Raw genomic sequence first — 20,854 nt, 5'->3', positions numbered from 1 at the left:
TATCAGGGGATGGAAACCTTTGTGCTCAAGAGACATGTTCAATTTGAAAATGGACAAATGGGCTTGGCAATTTGTAGATGAGATGAAAAAAATATGTCTAATGATAAAAGATATTATGAATATTAATATTCATAACTTCTATCCATCCATCCATTTTCTTTGCCACTTATCCTCACACAGGTCTCGAGGAGTGCTGGAGCCTATCCCAGCTGTCATCAGGCAGGAGGCAGGGTACACCCAGAAGTTGTTGCCAGCCAATCGCAGGGCACAGAGAGACAACCATTCCCAGTCACAATCACACCCAGGGGCAATTTAGAGTCTCCAATTAATGTTGCATGTTTTTGGGATGTGGAAGGAAACCGGAGTGCCCAGAAAAAACCCACGCAGGCACGGGGAGAACATGCAAACTCCACACAGGCGGGGGCCGGGATCGAACTCGGGTCCTCAGAACTGTGAGGCCAACACTTTACTACATCAGTCACCGTGCCGCCATTCATGACTTAATATAGTGAATTATTCAGAATATTTTATCCATGCATTTTCTGAGCCCCTTCTCCTCACGAGGGTGGCGGGAGGGCTGGAACCTATCCCACCTATCTTCAGACTGGATGTCAACCAATCGCAGGGCACATGGAGACAGACAACAGTCGCACTCACAATCACCCCTATGGGCAATTTAGAGTCTCCAATCAATGCATGCTTTGGGGTTTGTAGGAAGAAATCGGAGTGAAGGGGAAAACCCACACAGGCACGGGGAGAACACTCCAAACAGGCGGGCCCGGGATTTGAACCCCGGTCCACAGAATTGTGAGGCCGTCATTCTACAGCTGCGTCACCGTGTCGCCCGTAATATTTTATTTTATTTCAATTCTATATTCAAAGTTTGTGTTATATGTAATATAGGCAAATATTTGTAGGGGATGAATAAATTGTTGCTTTTTGCTATCCAACAGAGGGTGATGTCCCGATGTTTACTCTAAATAACATTCGGACTACCAGTACTTACCTGGAACCAGTTAATCGTACAGCAGTTAATGAGGGCCGGGAAGCGTCTCAGTCGGTTCCTGAACGCGTCTCCAATGGGACTCATGGCCAAAACGACATGCATCTGCGAGCGACAGCGCTCCACAAACATGTTGAAAAGGGCCAAGTTGCTGCCATCTGTCTGCTTCTCGCGTTCGCGCTGGCGGTCCAGCACTCGCATTTTCTCGATCACTTCTTGCTTCTCATCGACTGCGAACAGGTTAGGCACCTGGAAAACGGACCAAATGGAGATCAGCTTGTCAAACACATTTTGAAAATATCTTACAGTGCTGTGCATTATGAAAATGCAGCCATCAAGTGTCCATCACACACTAGGCAATCGACCACTTCTCATTTAATGAACTAATTGCAATGAACAAAATGGGAGACCCTGTGTTCTAATTGTTAAAAAAAAAATGTTTTGAGCCACCACATACACTGAGTGTGCTGTTGTTTTTTTTTTTAATGACCCACAAACAATTCGATGTGATTTTGAAGAAAGAAGTGGTCTATAAAGCTATGTTACGATACAAAGAGAGGAAATGGGAAATAACAGGATTGTATGAATATTTGAGAGGGTGCAGGATCCATTAATTGACTCTCCACACTGCACTTTTTCCATCCACAGGTTAAAAAACTGCAAAGAAAAAGCAACATCGCTGCCTATCGCCATGACCCCTTTCCACTTACCTCACCAGTGTTCAGCAAATTCCCAATGTCCTCCAAGAAAGACTCCATTTTGATCTGAGTGTCAGTGAAGAGGAAGACGCCATGAGCTTCGCCCGATGTGGACCGTGTCATGATCAGCTTCAGGTCATCGTGCCATTCCACCATGCCGTAGGTCTTGGAGATCTCCACCTGGAAGAGCTCCGCCTCGGCCATGTGAGCCGCTAAGCGGGTCAGAGACTGTCGTCCACTGCCGCCCACTCCCACCAAGAGAGCGTGTCCGCTGGGTTGCTTGAGGATGCGGGAAATACGGGAGACATGCTCGATGGCAAAGCGGAACAGCACCAGGTTCATGGGCGCCTTGCTGATGGTGTTGTATTCATCCAGGTGGGACTCCACTACTTGGCGGAGCTGGTCCAGCTCCAGCACCTCACGGTAGCTGCGGTCGTCGCCCTTGGGGTCGTGGAAGTCACAGAACATCAGGCTGCGCAGGTCATCCTCGGTGACTATGCCGTCCTGGTCCTGGTCCAGATTCTGGAAGAGCTGATGGAAGTCCACCTCCATGTGAGATTTGAACACCTCATGCAGATGGCTCACTAGCCATGACCGATCCGAGTCTTGGACGAGACGATCGTAGTACACCCTTAAGACCTAAAGGATGACAAAGGTGGCTGCTATTAGCCTAACGGTTTGCCAAAACATTTGAAAACCTTTTTCCATTTTTCTGCGTTGTGTAAGTCTGTCACCTGAAATAGCAATGTAAAATTTTACGGAAAAGTTCCATGGAGTATGAATACTTTTGGTCTTCCAGTTTTCCTTTGTGTCTTACCTCGTGCACCCAGAGTCGTTTGATAATAGCCGGCTCCTCGGCAGTTTCGGGGCGCGACAGGCAAATGCCCTGGATGACACGGGAAATGTCACGTAGGTTGAACAAGTAGTGGGACTTTTGGGGTGTGGGCAGGAGGTTTTTGGTAGCTTCTTTGTACACGGAAACAGTGCCATTAACAATCTGAGCGGTCAAGGATGCAAAAGGCTTTGGGAAAGAAAACCTGAAAGAGTAAAATTGGTGAATTACAACACTAGATTATTATGGTAGTGATGGAAATACCTAATAACCCCATACTGTAGTATATTTTCCCCCATTTTTCATAACGCTTATCCTAACTGGGGTCATTGGCATGTTGTAGCCTACTCCAGCTGACTTTGAGAGAGGAACAGTACACCCTGGACTGATCACAGAAACTATTTTTTAAAATGAGGTTCTGCAAGTCACTTCAACACAGTTCCTTGTCGACATGATGCTGCAAGATGCCGCTAAATAATTTTATCATATTGTGCCTCATTACGCTAGTTGAGTAAATTAAACTGCAGCATTTTGAGAAAATATGGTAGTCATCAAAGCTTGTATCAAAAATATGATTAAAGTCTTTCTTTGATGACATCTTGGTGACAAGGAACTGTGTTAAAGTGACCGGCAGAAGTTCATTTAGACAAAATTGTTTTTCTGCCATCCTGCACCATCTTGGTCCCCAAAAATTATGTTGAAGTGAGTAGAGGAATTTTATTTCATGCACCTATTCTTTTGTTTTCTTTGTTGTGCAATTCGATGAGTGATTGCTAGAGGGTGGACTCTCCTGCTGATGGGCATGATCGCCTAACCCTAACATGACTTGTGTCATTTAATTTTGATTACACACTAACCTATGAAACTTCAAAACCTGAGCCACAACTGGTATGTTGCGGTAATCACAAATGCTACTAATAATGTCATGGAAATTGCAGCCACCTTGTATTGGTTACACGTTTATTGTGAAAGAAGTCTCGGACAGTATATTTTCATCATGGATACGCTTGCATATCTGTGAAGTTACCGTATGGTAAAATGCCAGTGGATGATCCTGGAGAATATGGTAAACATAGTTTTCTCGTCAAAATCGTTAATGGTGAGCATGTTGAAGTGCCGCAGGTAGCGAGGCGTCACCGGGTTTCGCCCTCCGCCTGAGGAACAAGTCCGACAACACAAGATGGAATGTAAATTTTCAAAATTAATTACGTGAATGATGACAAGCAAATGATCAACTATCAAATATTTATTTATATTGTTCCGCAACTTTTCACTGTTCTACTCCAGCCACAGTTCTCTCCCAACTGATTAAAACCATTTCAGCTTCAAAATGTTCATCTTATCTGTATTATATTTTTCCACGTACAAAATTCCTACTTTTCCCACATTTTCCATGAAAAACTCCAAATGATGTGAATGGAGACATCTTCTAATTATGACTCATCCGTCCATATTTCTCAGCTGATTCAACCAGTTCAAAGAATCCTAACTTCAAACTGTTCTTTCAAAACATCTGAAGAAGTCCATCCATCCATTTTTGTAACCGCTTATCCTCACAAGAGTCACGGGGAGTGCTGGAGCCTATCCCAGCTGTCAACGGGCAGGAGGCAAGGTACACCCTGAACTGGTTGCCAGCCAATCGCAGGGCACACAGAGACAAAACAGCAGGACTCACAATCACATTGTTGGAGGACGCTTTTTCTTTCCTCCGCGTGTTTGTTTAATTTCGGGTAGTGAGAATATTGGTTATCCAAATAAAGGCTTGAGACGATGAACAGTTTCTTCGACGAATTTACTTTCATAATATTGCGGGCACTTATGAGCTACAGATAATGGCTGTAGAGAGTGGATCACAAGTGCGAAGGTACAGAGAAAGCACACATCCTTTATCTTGTCAGAAAGGCGGACCATGGGTGCTATCAAACCTGTGGCATGACATCGGGGCTTTCCACTTAGACAAAGGGTTTCTGTCTCAACCGGTTCTAGAAGGCAATTGATTATTACAAAGTGTCCAGTACGCAATTCATCAAGTTTAGCCTATGTGCAGAGATGTGCTCAAGGACACATCTGGCTACAGAGCAGAGCCCCACTGAGGACATAAGGAAATTATGGAGTCATGACTAAATATGGGCATAAGACATACTTCAACACCTAGGGGCAATTTAGAGTGTCCAATTGATGTTGCATGTTTTTGGGATGTGGGAGGAAACCGACGTGCACGGGTAGAACACGCAAACTCCACACAGCTGGGTTCGGGATTGAACCCCGGACCTCAGAACTCTGAGGTCGACGTTTTCCAGCTGACACACCGTGCTGCCACATCTGAAGAAGTATTTTACACATTCACCAAATTCAAAACCTACACATTTTTTAGGAAATCATTACCAAAATAATGGAAACATTTCACCAATTTTACCACAAGAGGTAACGCTGTTGAGAGTGGTGGGGATGGGTTACCATACACTACTCACCAGGCGGCCCCATGGCGCACATGACCTGAATATCCACCAGTTTAATCATGGCACAGTCCTTCAGGTCGTACCAGTTCCAGTGGTCCAGCCACTGGCGCAGCAGCTCCACGGGGGGCTGGGCACCGTATACCTCCCGAGCCGGCATGTTCACGTCATCTACAAATATCACCTGATCAAATGTATTTGCACAAAACAGTAAATAACAGAATTTGGTTTACTTGCAACCAAAGTGTGACCATTTGTACCATTTTCTGCCCCATGGGTGGACCAAAGACTCCTTTGCGTCGCTTGTCCAATTTGGACATAATAATATTTTGAGTCTGAGCAGCTGTGGTTTGGGCTGAAAAGTTGATAAACAGTGGATTGTACACCTCCTTGTCCACGTGATTTAGTAGGAAGTCCTAGAGCAAAAACAGTGGTAAACATTAAACACAATAGAGTAATTGGACAGACAAACTACAGAATGTATAGCTTATTAAATCTGCCACTTGTCATCTGAGAAAGACCACACACATCCCACGACAAGAACGTGCAGTACACGCGTACGTATTATCAGTGGAATTTCGGTTAAACCAGTTGAGAAATATGGAAGATTAAGCTCAATATTAAAAGTTTATCTGTTCATTTAAATTTGATATTTGGTATGTGTGTGCATCTCTATGTTGAGGGTGCTGCCTGTATTTTGGTGACTAAAAAGTACCGTAATTTCCGGCCTATAAGCTGCGAATTTTTTCACACGCTTTCAACCCTGCGGTTAATGCGGTGATGTAATTTGTGCATTTTTTCTAACGGCCGCAAAGGGGCACTCGAGCGGGAAAGGTAATAATGAGACCGATGGAATATATGTGCCGAGGAAGTGACTTTTACCGGCCCTGTTAGTGCTGCGCTGGCATTAGCGTTGTGCTAGCGTGTTGGTGGTGTGTTACTGTCGTGTCTGAGTGATATTTACTGGTAAGTTTTTTTTTAACTGGCCCTGTTAGCATTAGAGCTAGCGTTACAGCTAGCGTTACAGCTAGCGTTAGCACGGCGCTAGCGTTAAATTCTTTCTCCGTACCGTCTTTGTAAATATCTCGTGTTTCAATGTGGGCACTTGCGGCTTTTTCACAGCTGCGGCGTATGTATGTACCAAATGGTATTTCCTTTACAAATGTACTCGGTGTGGCTTGTAAGCAGGTGCGCTCTGTAGGACGGGAATTACGGTCGCCAGATGTTTTCTGTACATTTAAAAAATATATATACGTTTGGTGTATTAGCACTTACGGTGACATAGACACTTTTTCCAGTCCCGGTGGGTCCGATAAAAATGGTCGGCTTCTGGTTGGTAACCAGGAGCTTCATGAGCGCCATGTAGCGCACCGTGTTCTCCGTGGGGACAATGATCTCGTTAAACTGCATGTCCTTGGAGATAGGGCGGGCGCTCTTCAGCTCCTCTGTCCATGGCTCCCATCTGCCCGGGCCCTAAATAAGTATATTCAATTTTTAAAAGTGAATGGACCACATGCATATTTAGATTTCTCCCAAGTGTTTCCACAAACCTCTTTAATGAAGCGGTACTGGTACACTGTATCCTCGGTGGGGAGCGGCACAGTCAGCTGCTTTTCTGGTGGCCCCACCGTGGTCAGGATGGCGTGAGATGAGCGTGTTTCTTCACTTAGCGGACCACTCAGTATCTCCCTGACCATGTGATCAAATTTGAGGCGGCCTGCGTCGTTGCAGCTGGCGCCCACTGACCAAACCAGGCAGAAAACGAAGATGCCCTGCATGAGTAGTTACACTTATTATCGGCACTTGGAGCTGTTTTAAATTGTAAGGGGAAATAAAATGCACAAAATGCCTCCAAACGCCACCTGTCCACATAAAAAAGTCTGAAGAACCCATTCTGAAAAATACACTAGAAGTTATCCACTTGGGTTTAGAGATGTTTTAGGGACTTTTTTTTTGCCATTTCCTTCGTGTAAGATGTCACGGTTATTAAAATGTCTTGCAACTCTGGGATATTGTGAGAATAAATGGATAAAATGTCTCCTTTAACTATCATTACGTTCCCAATAACAGGCAGAACAGTATTACATTCGTGTTCAAGGCTATTATGCGTGTAAATTAGAAATAACGAAACAGGAAACTGCAGAAATAAGTTCCAAAGTGCTACAGTGAAGTTTTACTGTTCTTGCCCAAACGACTATTGGAGTATTACATAGGATAAATGAACCAAACAGTACAGGGTCATTAAAACAAAACGAGCAACTGAGACGTCTTTGTTGTGCAGAGGGAAAAGAACAGCTCGAATTCGGCGAGGATTGCCCATGACTTCAGAGTCCCGTGTTGGTTCCTGCTGTTAAAAGGTTGATTAATTGAACGCTTATAATGATAATGACCGGCTGGGGAACGCGGGAGAGAATGTTGATGGGCTTTTTACAGTGAAATGCTCCATGGGGGGGGGGGGTTACAACAGCAGTGGTCCAAAGACATGATGCTGTGGCAAAAAAAAAAAAAAAAAAGAAATACACATAGCCTAATTGTGTATCACGTAGGGAAGAAAGAGCTCAGCTACCAAAAAATTAACTCCAGTGGCGCTCTACTGAGAATGAATATAACACTTTATTACAAGGATTAGCTGAGCCCTTTTGAAATCGCTGTTGTTTTTATTATTCTGATGAATTTGTCATCTTATCAGGGGGCTGAACAAAGCAAATCATCTTCCCCCCTTGAAATGATTGAAAGTGACATTACAGTACCGTGGATAGGGATCGAGCCCAACCCCGAGTCGTGAAAATACGCAAATATTTGCATTGGCAACAATTTAAAAACCGGGGAAAAAAATGGGATGAATTTGGAGGAAAAAAACAAAACAAAGTATGACAATTGGGGCTAATTAAAAAAAAAGGTGATTTGGTGAATCTCGCGGAATCGTGGGCATGTGGGTATCTATTGTTACCATCCTCCCAAATGTTTGTTTCAGAAAAGGAGCACCCTATAATATTGTACTTCATAAAAACAGTGTCATGACATAATTAAATTGCTTATAAAGAAAATAAATCATACTTTGAATCAATGGACATTGTGCTGCTCCTTCAGATGTTTGCACCTTGGCCACCTGGGGGCAGCATACTACAAATATATTCTGTAATGTCACTGATGTTGTATTGCTTCATTTGGGATTCCGTTCCGACTCGGTGACGGTATGAATGTATGCATGAATTGTTTGCCAGTCTCTATATAAACTCTGCAACTGACTGGCAAACAGGTGAAGGTGCAGTTTCCCTTTTGAAATAGTTCGGTCGGGTAGCTTCCAGCTCCCCACAGCCCTGAAAAGGTTAAGTTAAATGAAATGGATATACTCTACACTGAGATAATAATAGTCGATTTTTGCAGAGGATACAGAATGCATGCCTGTGAGTATTGTTATATTCATTGTCTGTCTACATGTGTTGCTGTTTCTGTTCAAATATGCAGTACGTTGCTTAAAGGGTACAGCCTGCGCTAATTCTTTATTCTTTATGTATAATAAAATGTCAGAGACCATTAATGAGAAAACCTCGGAATGGATTTAAATTGTGAAAATAATACCAAAGTTCATTTCCTTTGAAAAGCAAATAGAGTGAGAAGCTGCTCCGATCAGAATGCTCTCAAGTGTTGTTCGTCTCAGCCAAACAAACCTCCAACCAGGAGCAGACATCGTTGTCACTCATGCGCTTCATCACGGCTGCGTCGTGAAACTCTTCCATCATGCAGTCCATCAAATTCATCAGGGACTTGACCAGATTACTGTCCGAGGTGGGTGACAACTCCTAAAAAAAAATAAATATGATGGGGGAAGTATTTTTATGATAACACACTTGGAGACACACACTTGAAAATGAAAAAAGCTTAAGCGACTACAACTGAATCAAAGTGGCATTTTAGGGCACCGTGGTGGCTTTACGAATGAGCTCCAGGCAGGCTGGCAGCACACGTTCGAAAAGACCTCCAATGAGCTCTTTGTGGGCTGGGGTCACCGTCCCAGGTAGAACGTTGAACCAGGACAGCATGAGAGGATGCCAGCCCAGCATGTGCGGCTCCATGTAGATCATTCCGCAGCGAGACACCTACAAGAAACATTTATAACTCAAATACAAAATTAAAAAATTATATATCGTGACATGAAATAGACAGCGACAATATGTACTGTGTCCCTTTCAAAATGGAACGCTGGCAAAAAAAAATCTATATTACGTGCACTAATTTTGACAAACGTCTCTCACTGTAGCCGGAGAAGCCACTTCCAGGTCCATGGGTTCGAAGATGAGGCTCATCTGGGGGGACATCTGAATGATCTCACCACTCATCAGACATAGCTTCTTGTTGTCGTCCAGCACCGTGTTCATGTTCTCGATCCACACGGCGTCCACTGGACCGTCGAAGATTAGCCACTTTCTGTCGGGGGTCTGAAACCCCGCGAAAACGCCACAAAATAAATGTCTTTATTAGGTTCTGTCGGAAAAAGGTTAGAACTTTTTCACACTAAATATAAGGCAGCCCCCTCACTGTCCATTTTTAAAACTCGTGTTAAAACCCATTTTTATTCTTCGACTTTGAATGCAGCATAAAACTCTGCTGTTTTAGTGTTTGTTTGTTTTTTCTTTAGTTTTGAACATTACCATTAATCTAGTTTTAACATTTTGGTTTTTTTTATTTGTATATGATGCACAGCACTTTAAATGTAGCTGGGGTTGTTTTCAAATAATAAATCAATATTTAAAGTTTTAAATAAATAAGGTTGTGTTGATAATGGGACTGGTTCATTTTATTCTTTTTTTATTCTGTTTGTCCTGCTTTAAGGGACCACCACCAGTAGTAAAATAAAAAGGTAACTTATTGATGCCCCTTACCTATTGTTTTAATTGCCTACACGAATAGCTTAAAACACAAACTAGGATCCCAATACTCTCATTTCATACTCATTTTACAACATGAAAGAGGAGCCAGCTATAGAATTTTTATTTCTTTGAAACATGCAATATTAAAGCGCCATTAATGATGATTACAAGCTTGAGATGTTCATGTACTAATTCAGTAGTACTAGCTTAAGTACGAATACGAGCTGTTTGGTCCCAGTCCAACAACTGTTTGGCCCGCATTGCCGGCAGAATATCGAATTCGTTTCCAGTGAGGGTGGGACTGCGCCAAGGCTCCACTTTGTCACCGATTCTGTTCATTAACTTCATGGAGAGAATTTCAGGGTGCATCTGAGGTGGGATGAGAGAGTCCAGTATGGTGAAGTCAGTTTTACATCTTCTACTTGCAGACGATGTGGTTCTTTTGGCCTCATCAAGCCGCGATCACAATCATCTGTGGTTCGCAGTTGGGATGAGAATCACCACTACGGTATATGTGGCCATATATGCGGCTGCCTGAGGTGAGAGGCTGCTTGTGTCAGGTGTGCTGTTTCAGCAGCCTGAGCGATACCCCAGTGAGTGTGTATATCTGTGTGTGTGTGTGTGTGGCATGTCTGCGTGTGGGTGTGCATGTGTCTGTGTATGTTTCTGCAAGTGTGGTGAGTTGGAATCGCTCAGCAGCTGTATGGCATCTCCAACTAGTTCCCCTTCTTAAGATCACCTTGGACTCCATCACACCGCCAGCTTCTACGATAAGGTCATACATCAAACCATTCAGTCTGTTTTTATATTTGCTGTTTTTTTTTTTAATAAAAATAAATACCAAGCCTGATTTGTATTTGGTCTGTGTTCTCAGCCTGCTGATTCGTCCACATTCCCCCCAAGACTACTCACTCCCAGCCGGCACCCAGTCAACCTAGACTCAGCTCAGGCTTCAGCAGCTATTCAGCAAAATTGCCACTTCATATTGATATTAACTAGTCTTCCTCAAAGTGTTAGGTGTTTTGTGTTATTTGGGCTACAATGTCTCTGCGGTGTCCCCCCAGGCGCAATACTTGGAGCAATGCCACACCAAACATGATGACTGCGACGCCACAGATCAGCTGCCCACCAAAAGCTAGTCAGTAGCCACCCATGGTCCAACGCAACGGAACTGGGGTCCGTCCAACTGGCCATAGCTACGCCCGGTGTGGGCTCTCACAACCAAGACACTTCAGGGAATGAATAACTTCATTCCGTATGCAAGCTCGTGAGCTAACAAGCTAATGGGCTAGCAAACTAACAAGGCAGCAAGCTTGCAAATACTCCACTGGCTCGTTCAAGAAATTGCCACCTTACTTGTTTTTTTGTCATGTTTGCATCCAAATAATAGCGACACATCAACGAAAGTTAACTGATTAGCAGAGACACTGACTGTCGTCTTGAAGCTGTATAAGCCACACAGTATGTGACACGGACATTTTGTCCCAAATCTGTACTGCAGTGGAACGTGTAAGTGACAAGTTCAACTACCAAAAGTGATTTTAAAAAGGAATTCCAGTGGTTTGCATGAACAATGTATCCAATAAGTCATGTAATATATACTCTATTTTGACAATGTGATGTTAAATCTTCTCTCATTTAATAGTGTTTTGAGAAGATTTTCATCGACAGTTTTGAATTTGTCGTAAGCCGCAAGCCAAACTTTGCCAGCCTGGAAGGGCCTTACCCGAGCTTCAGGGAGTGAGCACCCAGCCGAGCGAGCTCCAGGGCTCGGCAGGGAGCAAGCTCACAGCTCCGCCGCTTGGAGGAGCAACCTCCCCAGGCGAGCCCCAGAGCTCCCCGAAGCTCGGCTAACAGCCTCCCCGGCCACCAAAGTTTTGCTAACGACCTCACGGGCCGCCGGAGCTCGGCTAATGGCCGCCGCCGTGGCAGCTCGGCTGGCAGCATGCCGCTAGAGCTCGCTCGTCAGACTTTGCGTCATTCCCATCCAAAGAACCATCCACGGCTGCCGCCCCAGAGCTCCGGGGGCCTATGTTATGTACTTATTTCCTGGGCGTAGGCCTCTGAGTAGTCAGACTCTGCGTCATTCCGCTCGATGAACCATCCAAATATTCAACATTATTTACAGCCACAGGTTCAAATCTGTATGGAAGTATTCCTCCGTCTTCCCGATCAACCGATACTGCTATTTCTTCATCAGATGAGGATAAATCCGAGAAATCAGCGCTGGGCATAAATGGTGTCCCATGTAGGTCATGTGACTCGCGAAAATGGCAATGCCCCTGAAAATTGTCGATAAATTGTCGGTAAAAATCTTCTCAAAACACTATTAAATGAGAGAGGATTTAACATCACATTGTCAGAATAGAGTACATATTACATGACCTATTGGATACATTGTTCATGCAAACCACTGGAATTCCCCTTTAATGAAATGTTTTGCATTTTATGTGATGACATGAATATTGATTGTAAACTGCATGAGATGATATATGTGGCACAGTTATATAAGTATAGTATTAAAGATTTCCATAATGGCAACATGATAGTCGTGGGATTAAGAGGTGGAATAAATCCCCACTGAAGGCCCAGGTACCAAATTCACAGTTCACCTCTGGATTAGCTGTGAATAGCAATTTAAGAACCAAGAAAGATCATCAAAACTCCCCCCTACGGAGATGTGATTTTTATAAAGTATTAATGGAGATTTAAAGTTTCAAAAAAGTGATTCAAAGAGCTCAAGAGGAGCCGACTGTATTTTCCATCACAAGCAGAGATGGCGACTAAATCCCTTAATCCTGTGCCCATGTTGAATCAACGTCTTGCCATTGTTTGAAGGTCACAAAAGAAAGGATAGATTCGCAAGTCGCAGTGACAGAGAAAGTTTCGACAGATGCATTTAATTAAGCCCTAAGCAGTCTTAACACAAGTTAGCGGTTAAACTGACTAGTGGCATCTTGATTTGTGATACTAAAAAACATTTGGGAGACTCCTGGCCTGAAGCCATATGGTCTGTGTTTGAGGTAAATTGGCATATGGGAAAGGAATGTTTTGTCATAACAAACATGCACGCTGCTGTTGAGTTCACATTGGTTGGAAAAAAAAAAATCAACTTTTGCTTGAGGAAACTAAGTACACACTATATACCTTGCTATGTTCATATAATTGTGCAAATTGTATACAGTATGAGATCTAATTCCTCACCAAAGTTATTTCTATCTAGGGCTCTCATTCATCGGTCGATTTCTGACGTTCCTCTCCTTCCATATTTGCATTGTATTGTATTGTAGTGGGAGTCACGGTGGATCAGCTGGTAAAGCGTTGGCCTCACAGTTCTGAGAACTCGGTTCAATCCCTGCCTTGCCTGTGTGGACTTCGCATGTTCTCCCAGTGCCTGCATGGGTTTTCTCCGGGCAATCCGGTTTCCTCCCACATCCCAAAAACTTGCAACATTAATTGGACACTCTAAATTGCCCCGAGGTGTGATTGTGAGTGTGGCTGTTTGTCCATCCATGTGCCCTGTGATTGGCTGGCAACCAGTTCAGGGTGTACCCTGTATCCTGCCCGTTGACAGCTGGGATAGTCACCAGCACTCCCCGCGACCCTCGTGAAGATAAGCGGGAAAGAAAATGGATGGATGGTATTTATTGTACTGTATATGGCGGCTCATTACAGCATTGGACCCATAGTTCTGAGGGCTGGGGTTCAAATCCTGGTCTTTTCTCTGGGCCCTCCGGTTTCCTCACATATTCACATCAAAGGGTCTTACAGAATTTGAGATCAACTTTGGGGGTGCGTATTATACATGGATGTGAATTATGCATGAGGAATTTCAGTATTTTTACCATTGCATAAGCACTATTTTCATTTTGTCTTATTTGTCTTAATGTCTTAATCTGACATTGTCCAAATGAAATCCTATTGTAATTTCTCAACAGATCCAAGGAATTGAACTTTTTTGACTTTTTAACAATCCAAAAATGTGACTTTTGTTGAAAGAAGATTCATGATAGATTTTCCACAAGAAAAGTCCCCAATTAATGAACAATTTCACAAATTTGCATTAAACCAAGTTAACCTATTATTCCTTTTTGGAATAATCTAAAACATATTCAAGATAATTTTCTTTACATTTCTCAAATTCTCACATTTTCCTCCATTTTGTTCAACAATATTTTAGTTTATCATCAACACTTCTGCATTAGAATTACAAATTATTAGAACGGGCAAACTTTTGAGTTTCTGCAGTGATGTTTCAAATGAAACAATAAATCAACCACTCATCAACAACTCATTGAATATTAGTCAAAACGTCCTACCTGGGAAGAAGCGAAGTTTCTGTAGCTGACAGCCAAGATACCGTCGGACCATTCGTGGGAAACTGGGTCGAACTGACCGTACAACTGTCCCATGGTGATGGATTTGGGATTGATAACTGTGATCTGCACTTCGTTTTCCTCCATCAAACCCTGGTGGAACAAAGAAGAACAGAAAATACACAAATAGAGTATACATTTATCACAAATGTACAGTACATCAGCATAATCTATACTGAGATACAACACATTAATTGACAGAAGCTGAAATGGTATGAAAATTTCATGAAGAATACATTTAAAAAAATAAAGATGAACCATTTTCATTTTGAATACTATATACTACTGCGTATGTATATATGTATATATATATATATATATATATATATATATATATATATATATATATATATATATTCAACAAACCTATCCACTTTTCATGTTACAAATTGTATAGAGTCACTGATGGTGTAGTGGTACACAGACCTGCCTTTGACACGGGCAGCATGGGATCGATTCCCGCTCAGTGACGGTGTCGATATCTGTCTTGGGACTCAGGGCGTAGTCCGCCTTTCACCCAAGCTAGCTGGGATAGGCTCCAACGTTCCCACAACCCTTGTGAGGATAAGCGGCTTGGATAATGGCATGACAAGCCCAAGACTGGTGGAACAGTGGAGCAACTGGTTGGAGTGTTCGTCTCACAGTTTTGACGACCGGGGTTTAAATCCCAGCCCCGCCTGTGTGGAGTTTACATGTTCTCCCTGTGCCTGTGTAGGTTTTCTCCGGGCACTCTGGTTTACATCCAAATCGCAAAAACGAGTATGAGACTCTAAATTGCCCTTAGGTGTGATTATGAGTTTGACTGTTGTCTGTCTCTTTGTGGCCTGTGATTGGCTAGAAACCCGTTAAGGGTGTACCCCGCCTATTGTCCGATGATGGCCAGGATAGACTTCAAGCACTGACCCTTGTGGGGATAAGTGGCTCAGAAAATGGATGGATGGATGTATGGCGACTTGTGAGGGAGACATGGGGAAAATTGATTTGCTATGCAAGTAACTTGAAGAACTGGAACAAGGTACCCCTGTAACTGCATTTGTGAGTGGCAAACTATGCATGATAAAAGTGATGGACAGCATATCAACACAAGAGTTCCAAATGACGATAAAAGAAGTTTCTCAAACAGAAGAAAATGTGCTGTTATGTTGTTGTCTGTTTCTTTCTTTTTTTTGTGATATGTAGAAGTGCAGCAATGAGGGAGATAGTAAAGAATGTTTTTTTCCCTGACAATCCATCAGCGGGCCTTCAGCTGTCTCCTCACCGGGCTGCATGTTAGCCATGTAAATACGAATCGCCAGTTGTGCCGGATTGATAGTGACGGCAAACACAACAGCTCTGACAAATTGGATGGACATATTTACTAGGTACTGAGCACAACAGCATCGTGGCCGATTTTTTTTCGTTGGAGAGAGTGTTTTGGTATCGGCGGACAAAGGCCTAATCAAAAACGTATTTGTTAAAATGGTCTTGACAGATTGGCCGGGCTATTATCTGACAGCAGCAGAATAGATAAGTCGTGCCCCGAGGACAAGAAGGGAAAAGCAACCAGGCGAGCAATAAAGGGATTTACATCATCTATTGATCAACACTTTGTGACATGTAAGAAGTTTGAGGGGGGGGTGGTTAACGCAAGGAGGTAGATGTCTGCCCTGGTTTGCCCTCTGCTGTCAGTTCTCTACCGACATTGATAAAAATGTCTCTCGACATTTATGGCCATCACTGTCACCCATTTGTTGCCTCTGGCTCGCAGTTAGAAGGTATGAGCGGATATTAGCATGAAGCGCAACACGCCAACCGAAACAGAACAAGAATGATGGCAAAACGTGAAAGGTGTGTTGCCACTATGATTTCCAGTACTGCTACAGCCCTCAGGAACTTCAGCAAGATTTTTCACATATCTCTACTGGAGTGTTTATTTTTATGAGAAATTTTTGTTTTAATCCCTCCATTTGAAAACAGCTTTATACTAATTTTGTCAAAACACCCTCATTACTTGTTCCATACCTGGAAATTTTTATTAGTACTTTCATTCAAATACAGTGTGCGAGTTGCTTTTGCCACCCGAACTGGTACACTACCTTGACGCACACGTCATGAAGGGCCGCCGAGAGCACGCGGTAGGCACACGTCTTGCCCCCGAAGGGTTCGCCAACCAGCATGAAACCGTGCCTGACAATCATCATCTCGTACACTTGCAGGATCTTTTCGATGAAGAAGTCGGTGACTTGCAGGTTCATAAGGTCGCAATTTTCCCTCACGGCATCTAGCAACGTGGTGTAGTCTCGCTTGGGGAGTGTGACACCGGGGAAAAGGTCTGATGTGATACCCTGAGGGGGGAAAAAAAAACGGGAGACTGTTGCATTCATAACATTAAATAATTAGCAATTAATTATTATTTTATCATTTGAAAAAATTTGCATACCTACTGTACATATGGAGATTTATACAGTGAGAAAATAAAGATAATATTGTACACCAACTACAGCAGTGTTTAATTCATTCTGTGATCTTGCTCATAAATCAAAACATTTCTATCTGAAGTCGTCATTCCGGATTGAAATGAATAGGAATCCCCTTAATCCGTTGCAGCCTTCAAAATTCTAACCTTTTTGTATGCTGTTCTTCCTGGAGAAAAACAGCAGACTATATTTTACTTACTGCAACAACAAAAAATACACTAACGAAATAATTAAATCCAAAAATTCATTACCGTGTCTTTGGCATTTCGAATTATGTTTGCAACAGGATTAAGCTAATGAACTTAAATGCTAATATGCAACACAATTATCTTTGTTTCGGTTTATTTATTTGAGTCCAACTCCACCTGGCAGTGGCAAAAAAATAGCTTGAATTCTTTTTTCAATAATTTTTTATATCTCCCAAACCACTGCTTTTTGTGAAGTGATCTTAATTCATTCCTACCATGCAGTGCTCGTTTCTTAAAGTTTTGCCTGCAAGTCAAAGAAAAACTAATTGACCAAACAACGGCTCATAAAAAGTCATTGGTCGTGTCACTCGGATCTCAAGGCATTACTGTACTCTTAGCTTTGGGCCAATTATAAAAAGTGATATGACATATCATCCAATAAATCTGACATTTCTGCATGAGTATAGTCTTTCTTTTTTCCTCACAAAATGGGGATTACCACAGGAATTAAGTCAATGGTCTTCTTTCTGTCGACTGTCACAGCTTTATTCTCAAGATTTCTTTCTTTTCAAATTTGACAATTGCGTGTGGGTCTGGAACATACTGAAACTCGCACATACTTTAAATGCACCCACGGATTGAGGGCCATCCATTGTTGAGCTTCATGTATACATACCCCAAACAGTTGCAGGTCCTGTGCCAGAAACTTTGGCAGATTCACATCAATAATGGACCTGAGTAGCAGAGTGTCTTCATTCTCGTCTGGAAAGGCAAGCTGCATTCCAACAAACACAGAGAGGAAATGTGAGATCATAACAAATGACTTGAGGTGGGGGGACGCACTGGAAAAGTCGCCAGCCAATGGCAGAAACTATTGATGAGGAACATTTGCCAACATTTCTGGTTTGTATTCTTCAAGGACTGAAACACCTTTCTGGGGGGCTCAACATACTGCATGTGGATGTGTCATGATGAACAAGTTTGTGCTTTCGGGGCCCCCCAACACAAACTTTGAAAAATTGTGATACTAAATTGCCATCTTTTTCACCTACATCTAGTGTGAGCAACTCAATGAGAAATGGGGTGGGCTAAATAATTTTTTTGTCATTTTAAAGCACTGAAACTAATGGAGAAAAGGCACATTTTGCATATTTTACAACTTAGCAGCTAAATACTGGTCGATATAGAGGGCAGTCCATTTTTGCACTCCTTACTTTTCTTTATTCATAACTGCAAGATTGGGCCACCATCCCAGAAAGTGAAGTACATAAATTGATCGGAGAGTGAATGATGCTTCAGCTTGGGTACTACTGTAATCTGCATGTAAGTGAATATTATTTATCATCATTCCTGAAGTATTGAGAGAAGTGCCAGATGTTTCTACACTGACCTGCACACACAAAAATTCTAATCCCAGGTTTGTTTTCTTTCTTCCAAGCAACCTAGATGATAATGACCCAATCCAACCCATGAAGCCGAAATGATGACAGAAGTTCAGTTATGGATGAAGTCTCATTATATCTCAACAAAACCAAAGTCATTAAATATGCAAAATATGAGGAAAACAATAATTTCTGTGAAAACAAGATTTCATAATAAATATTGATTTTGATATAAATCCCCCCGGATTATACTGCAGCTATAAAACTTGAAGTTATTTTCCTGCAAAATGACAACAATGGACTTAGACCACACTAGTTCTCAGTGGCTCAATTAGCCCCTCAAGACCAATTTCACCAGTCAGCGCACTATTGGGTGAACACGTCTATGTAAAAAGATCTGCGATTTACCACAAGGTGTTTTCTGAAGTTAGAAGTGGGCTGATATATAAAATTTGGACAGTGACAAAACTATGCCAAATGTTAAAGGTGTTTTTTTTTTGGTAGCCTGTAATGTAAAACTGGCTGTCGAATAGAAGACTTTGTGCGCAGATATGACTATCTTGTCTCGTTCAATAGGGGAACTTGAGTCAAAGACGCTCTCTGGATTGGAGGAACGGCGCCTGATGTGGAACTCAAAAATGAATGTCCAAAAATAGGTCGTGTATCCAACTAATGATAAATGAAAGTTGGGAAAGGTGTATAGCTTATTATAACAGAGTATACCATTTCTTCTTGACATAAATACTTGAGTAAAAGTAGAAATTACTCTTGACACGTTCAATTTATCCATAATGTTACTTGAGTAAATGTAGCACGTTTGTCCACACCTCAGGAAATTGTTTGTCACACAAACAGTAACCATGACAAACACCTACAGTACCTTGAGATTTCCAGCAGCAGTCAGCACGGACTTGACAGCCCTCATCCCGTAGTCATAGTGATGCTGCATGGAGAGCTGCTCTGAGCACAGCCGATACGTGGCCACAATCTTCACCGACAGGGGCCGAGCCGTCACGAAGCCGCATGAGTACAGCACGATCTCCGCGATCAAGGCGTAGTCCGGCACCATCATGGCCACCGTCCTGAACAGCGCCTGCAGAGAGACCACACAAACTCTCAACGGTGGTTACAAACAGATTGGTGTAGTGCCAACGGTACAAGTATTCACTCTTGAATAATTCACTGAGTAGTTTTGATACATAAAATGCTATTTAATAAATTAATATAATGACAAATAATTGTCAAAAAGTTTGATTTTTGATGCAGGTGATGTGTTGCCCATGTGTCCAACCTTCACCGTGTAGCACCTACTACTGGTGAGGAGCACTGACTTGATGTCAGATTTTTTTGGGTCTTAAAGCTCCACTGTCATGCCTATAAACATTCTAAAATAGATATTGTAATGAAAAATACATGTAACATTATTCACTTCAATGTCTATACGAAAAAATTATTACGAGCGGAGAGCGTGTCATCCATGCGCAAAGTTGCGGAAGTCTCAGTCGACATCCAAGTGGCCGCCATATTGCATGCAACGTCATTAGCGGATGTTGCACCGGGAGATTCATTATTGAAAACATGTTGTGGCAACTTGCTATGGAACACGGAAGCTCTTTTAGAAGAAGAGAACATCTCACAATCGCGTGAAATGACCTGGCCAATATTATCCTATCATTTCGAGCCATATTTCAATGATACTCGGATCACTTCTAACTAACAACAGACTCCCCAACAGTATGTAGCATACTCCAGGAGGGCCCATGCCGGGGAGGGGGGAGAGGTTCTTTCTCCTCCCGCATGCGGCCAAACCACCTCCGCGTTGTTGCTGGCGAGCAAGCCGTCGCTGTCAGGCGAGATGTGGCGAGCGAGCCGACGCGGAAGCCGTTGCCGGCAAGCCAATGCGCGAAGTGGGGTGCCCAGACACTGGTGGCCGGTAGGGGAAGAGCCTGGCCAAACCACCTCCCCTGCCCGATTCTCCACCGCGTCAGGGCTCACACCCTTGTGGAACGCCGCAAGGCCGGTTCGGGCTTGACGACAAGGCCAGCGGCGATCCACAAGGCCGTGCGGAGGCCATTCTTCCGTGGCTGCTGCGCGGAAGCCGTCCGATGCGCACATTGAGACATTTAGCACCCCTGACTTACATACGTGGATCTTTTGTTACGTTATGGAGGATTACGTCCCCCTCCAACTATTGGGTTTTTTTTTTGCTAGCTGTCATTTGGAACACACAGAGCTCTCATCCTTTGCACCTGTGCAATCCATTTTTTTAAAAGTATGAAGAGTAAATCCATCCTCCCGAGTGTTTGAACAATTTCCAGCAATACAACGAGCCGGGATTTTGGCTAACACGAAGGAACAACGAGCTACCTTCCAGCAGGTAAAACTAGTAGAAACAGACGAGCCAGTCTGAGTTCACTGCTGCTGTTAACGTCACTTCCTGCTTCTTCTCAAAAATAAATCCCTCAAGAGGATTTTCATGGCGGGAGTTACAAAAAGCCATATACGTCAAAATCATGTTTTGTGGTGAAAAAATGGATGGGTCCATTCCGGCTGCCTTTTTTTTCATTAATAACATACTAAAAATCATGCATT

General features: G+C 42.9%; 1 protein-coding gene across 5 annotated transcripts in view; it reads right to left on the bottom strand.

Annotated features, from left to right (window-relative positions):
- Nucleotides 1–20,854, bottom strand: part of dnah7 (dynein, axonemal, heavy chain 7) — an 85,730-nt gene that overhangs the window by 33,905 nt on the left and 30,971 nt on the right. For all 5 annotated transcript variants that reach the window (XM_061840716.1, XM_061840715.1, XM_061840713.1 and 2 more), the window contains exons 29-43: nt 19,143–19,355; nt 17,557–17,655; nt 16,312–16,560; nt 14,180–14,329; nt 9,246–9,428; nt 8,913–9,089; nt 8,661–8,792; nt 6,540–6,761; nt 6,265–6,462; nt 5,250–5,405; nt 5,005–5,173; nt 3,561–3,687; nt 2,519–2,738; nt 1,714–2,340; nt 1,007–1,252 (exon numbers count right to left, since the gene is read on the bottom strand). In XM_061840716.1, the coding sequence (XP_061696700.1) occupies nt 1,007–1,252; nt 1,714–2,340; nt 2,519–2,738; nt 3,561–3,687; nt 5,005–5,173; nt 5,250–5,405; nt 6,265–6,462; nt 6,540–6,761; nt 8,661–8,792; nt 8,913–9,089; nt 9,246–9,428; nt 14,180–14,329; nt 16,312–16,560; nt 17,557–17,655; nt 19,143–19,355 (3,168 nt within the window). The remainder of the gene's footprint in view (nt 1–1,006; nt 1,253–1,713; nt 2,341–2,518; nt 2,739–3,560; nt 3,688–5,004; nt 5,174–5,249; nt 5,406–6,264; nt 6,463–6,539; nt 6,762–8,660; nt 8,793–8,912; nt 9,090–9,245; nt 9,429–14,179; nt 14,330–16,311; nt 16,561–17,556; nt 17,656–19,142; nt 19,356–20,854) is intronic.

This window comes from Syngnathoides biaculeatus, chromosome 14 (assembly GCF_019802595.1).
Source record: "Syngnathoides biaculeatus isolate LvHL_M chromosome 14, ASM1980259v1, whole genome shotgun sequence".
Classification (NCBI taxonomy): Eukaryota; Metazoa; Chordata; class Actinopteri; order Syngnathiformes; family Syngnathidae; genus Syngnathoides; species Syngnathoides biaculeatus.
The sequence above is the reverse complement of the archived record's forward strand: the minus strand, read 5'-3'. Positions and strand labels throughout refer to the sequence as shown.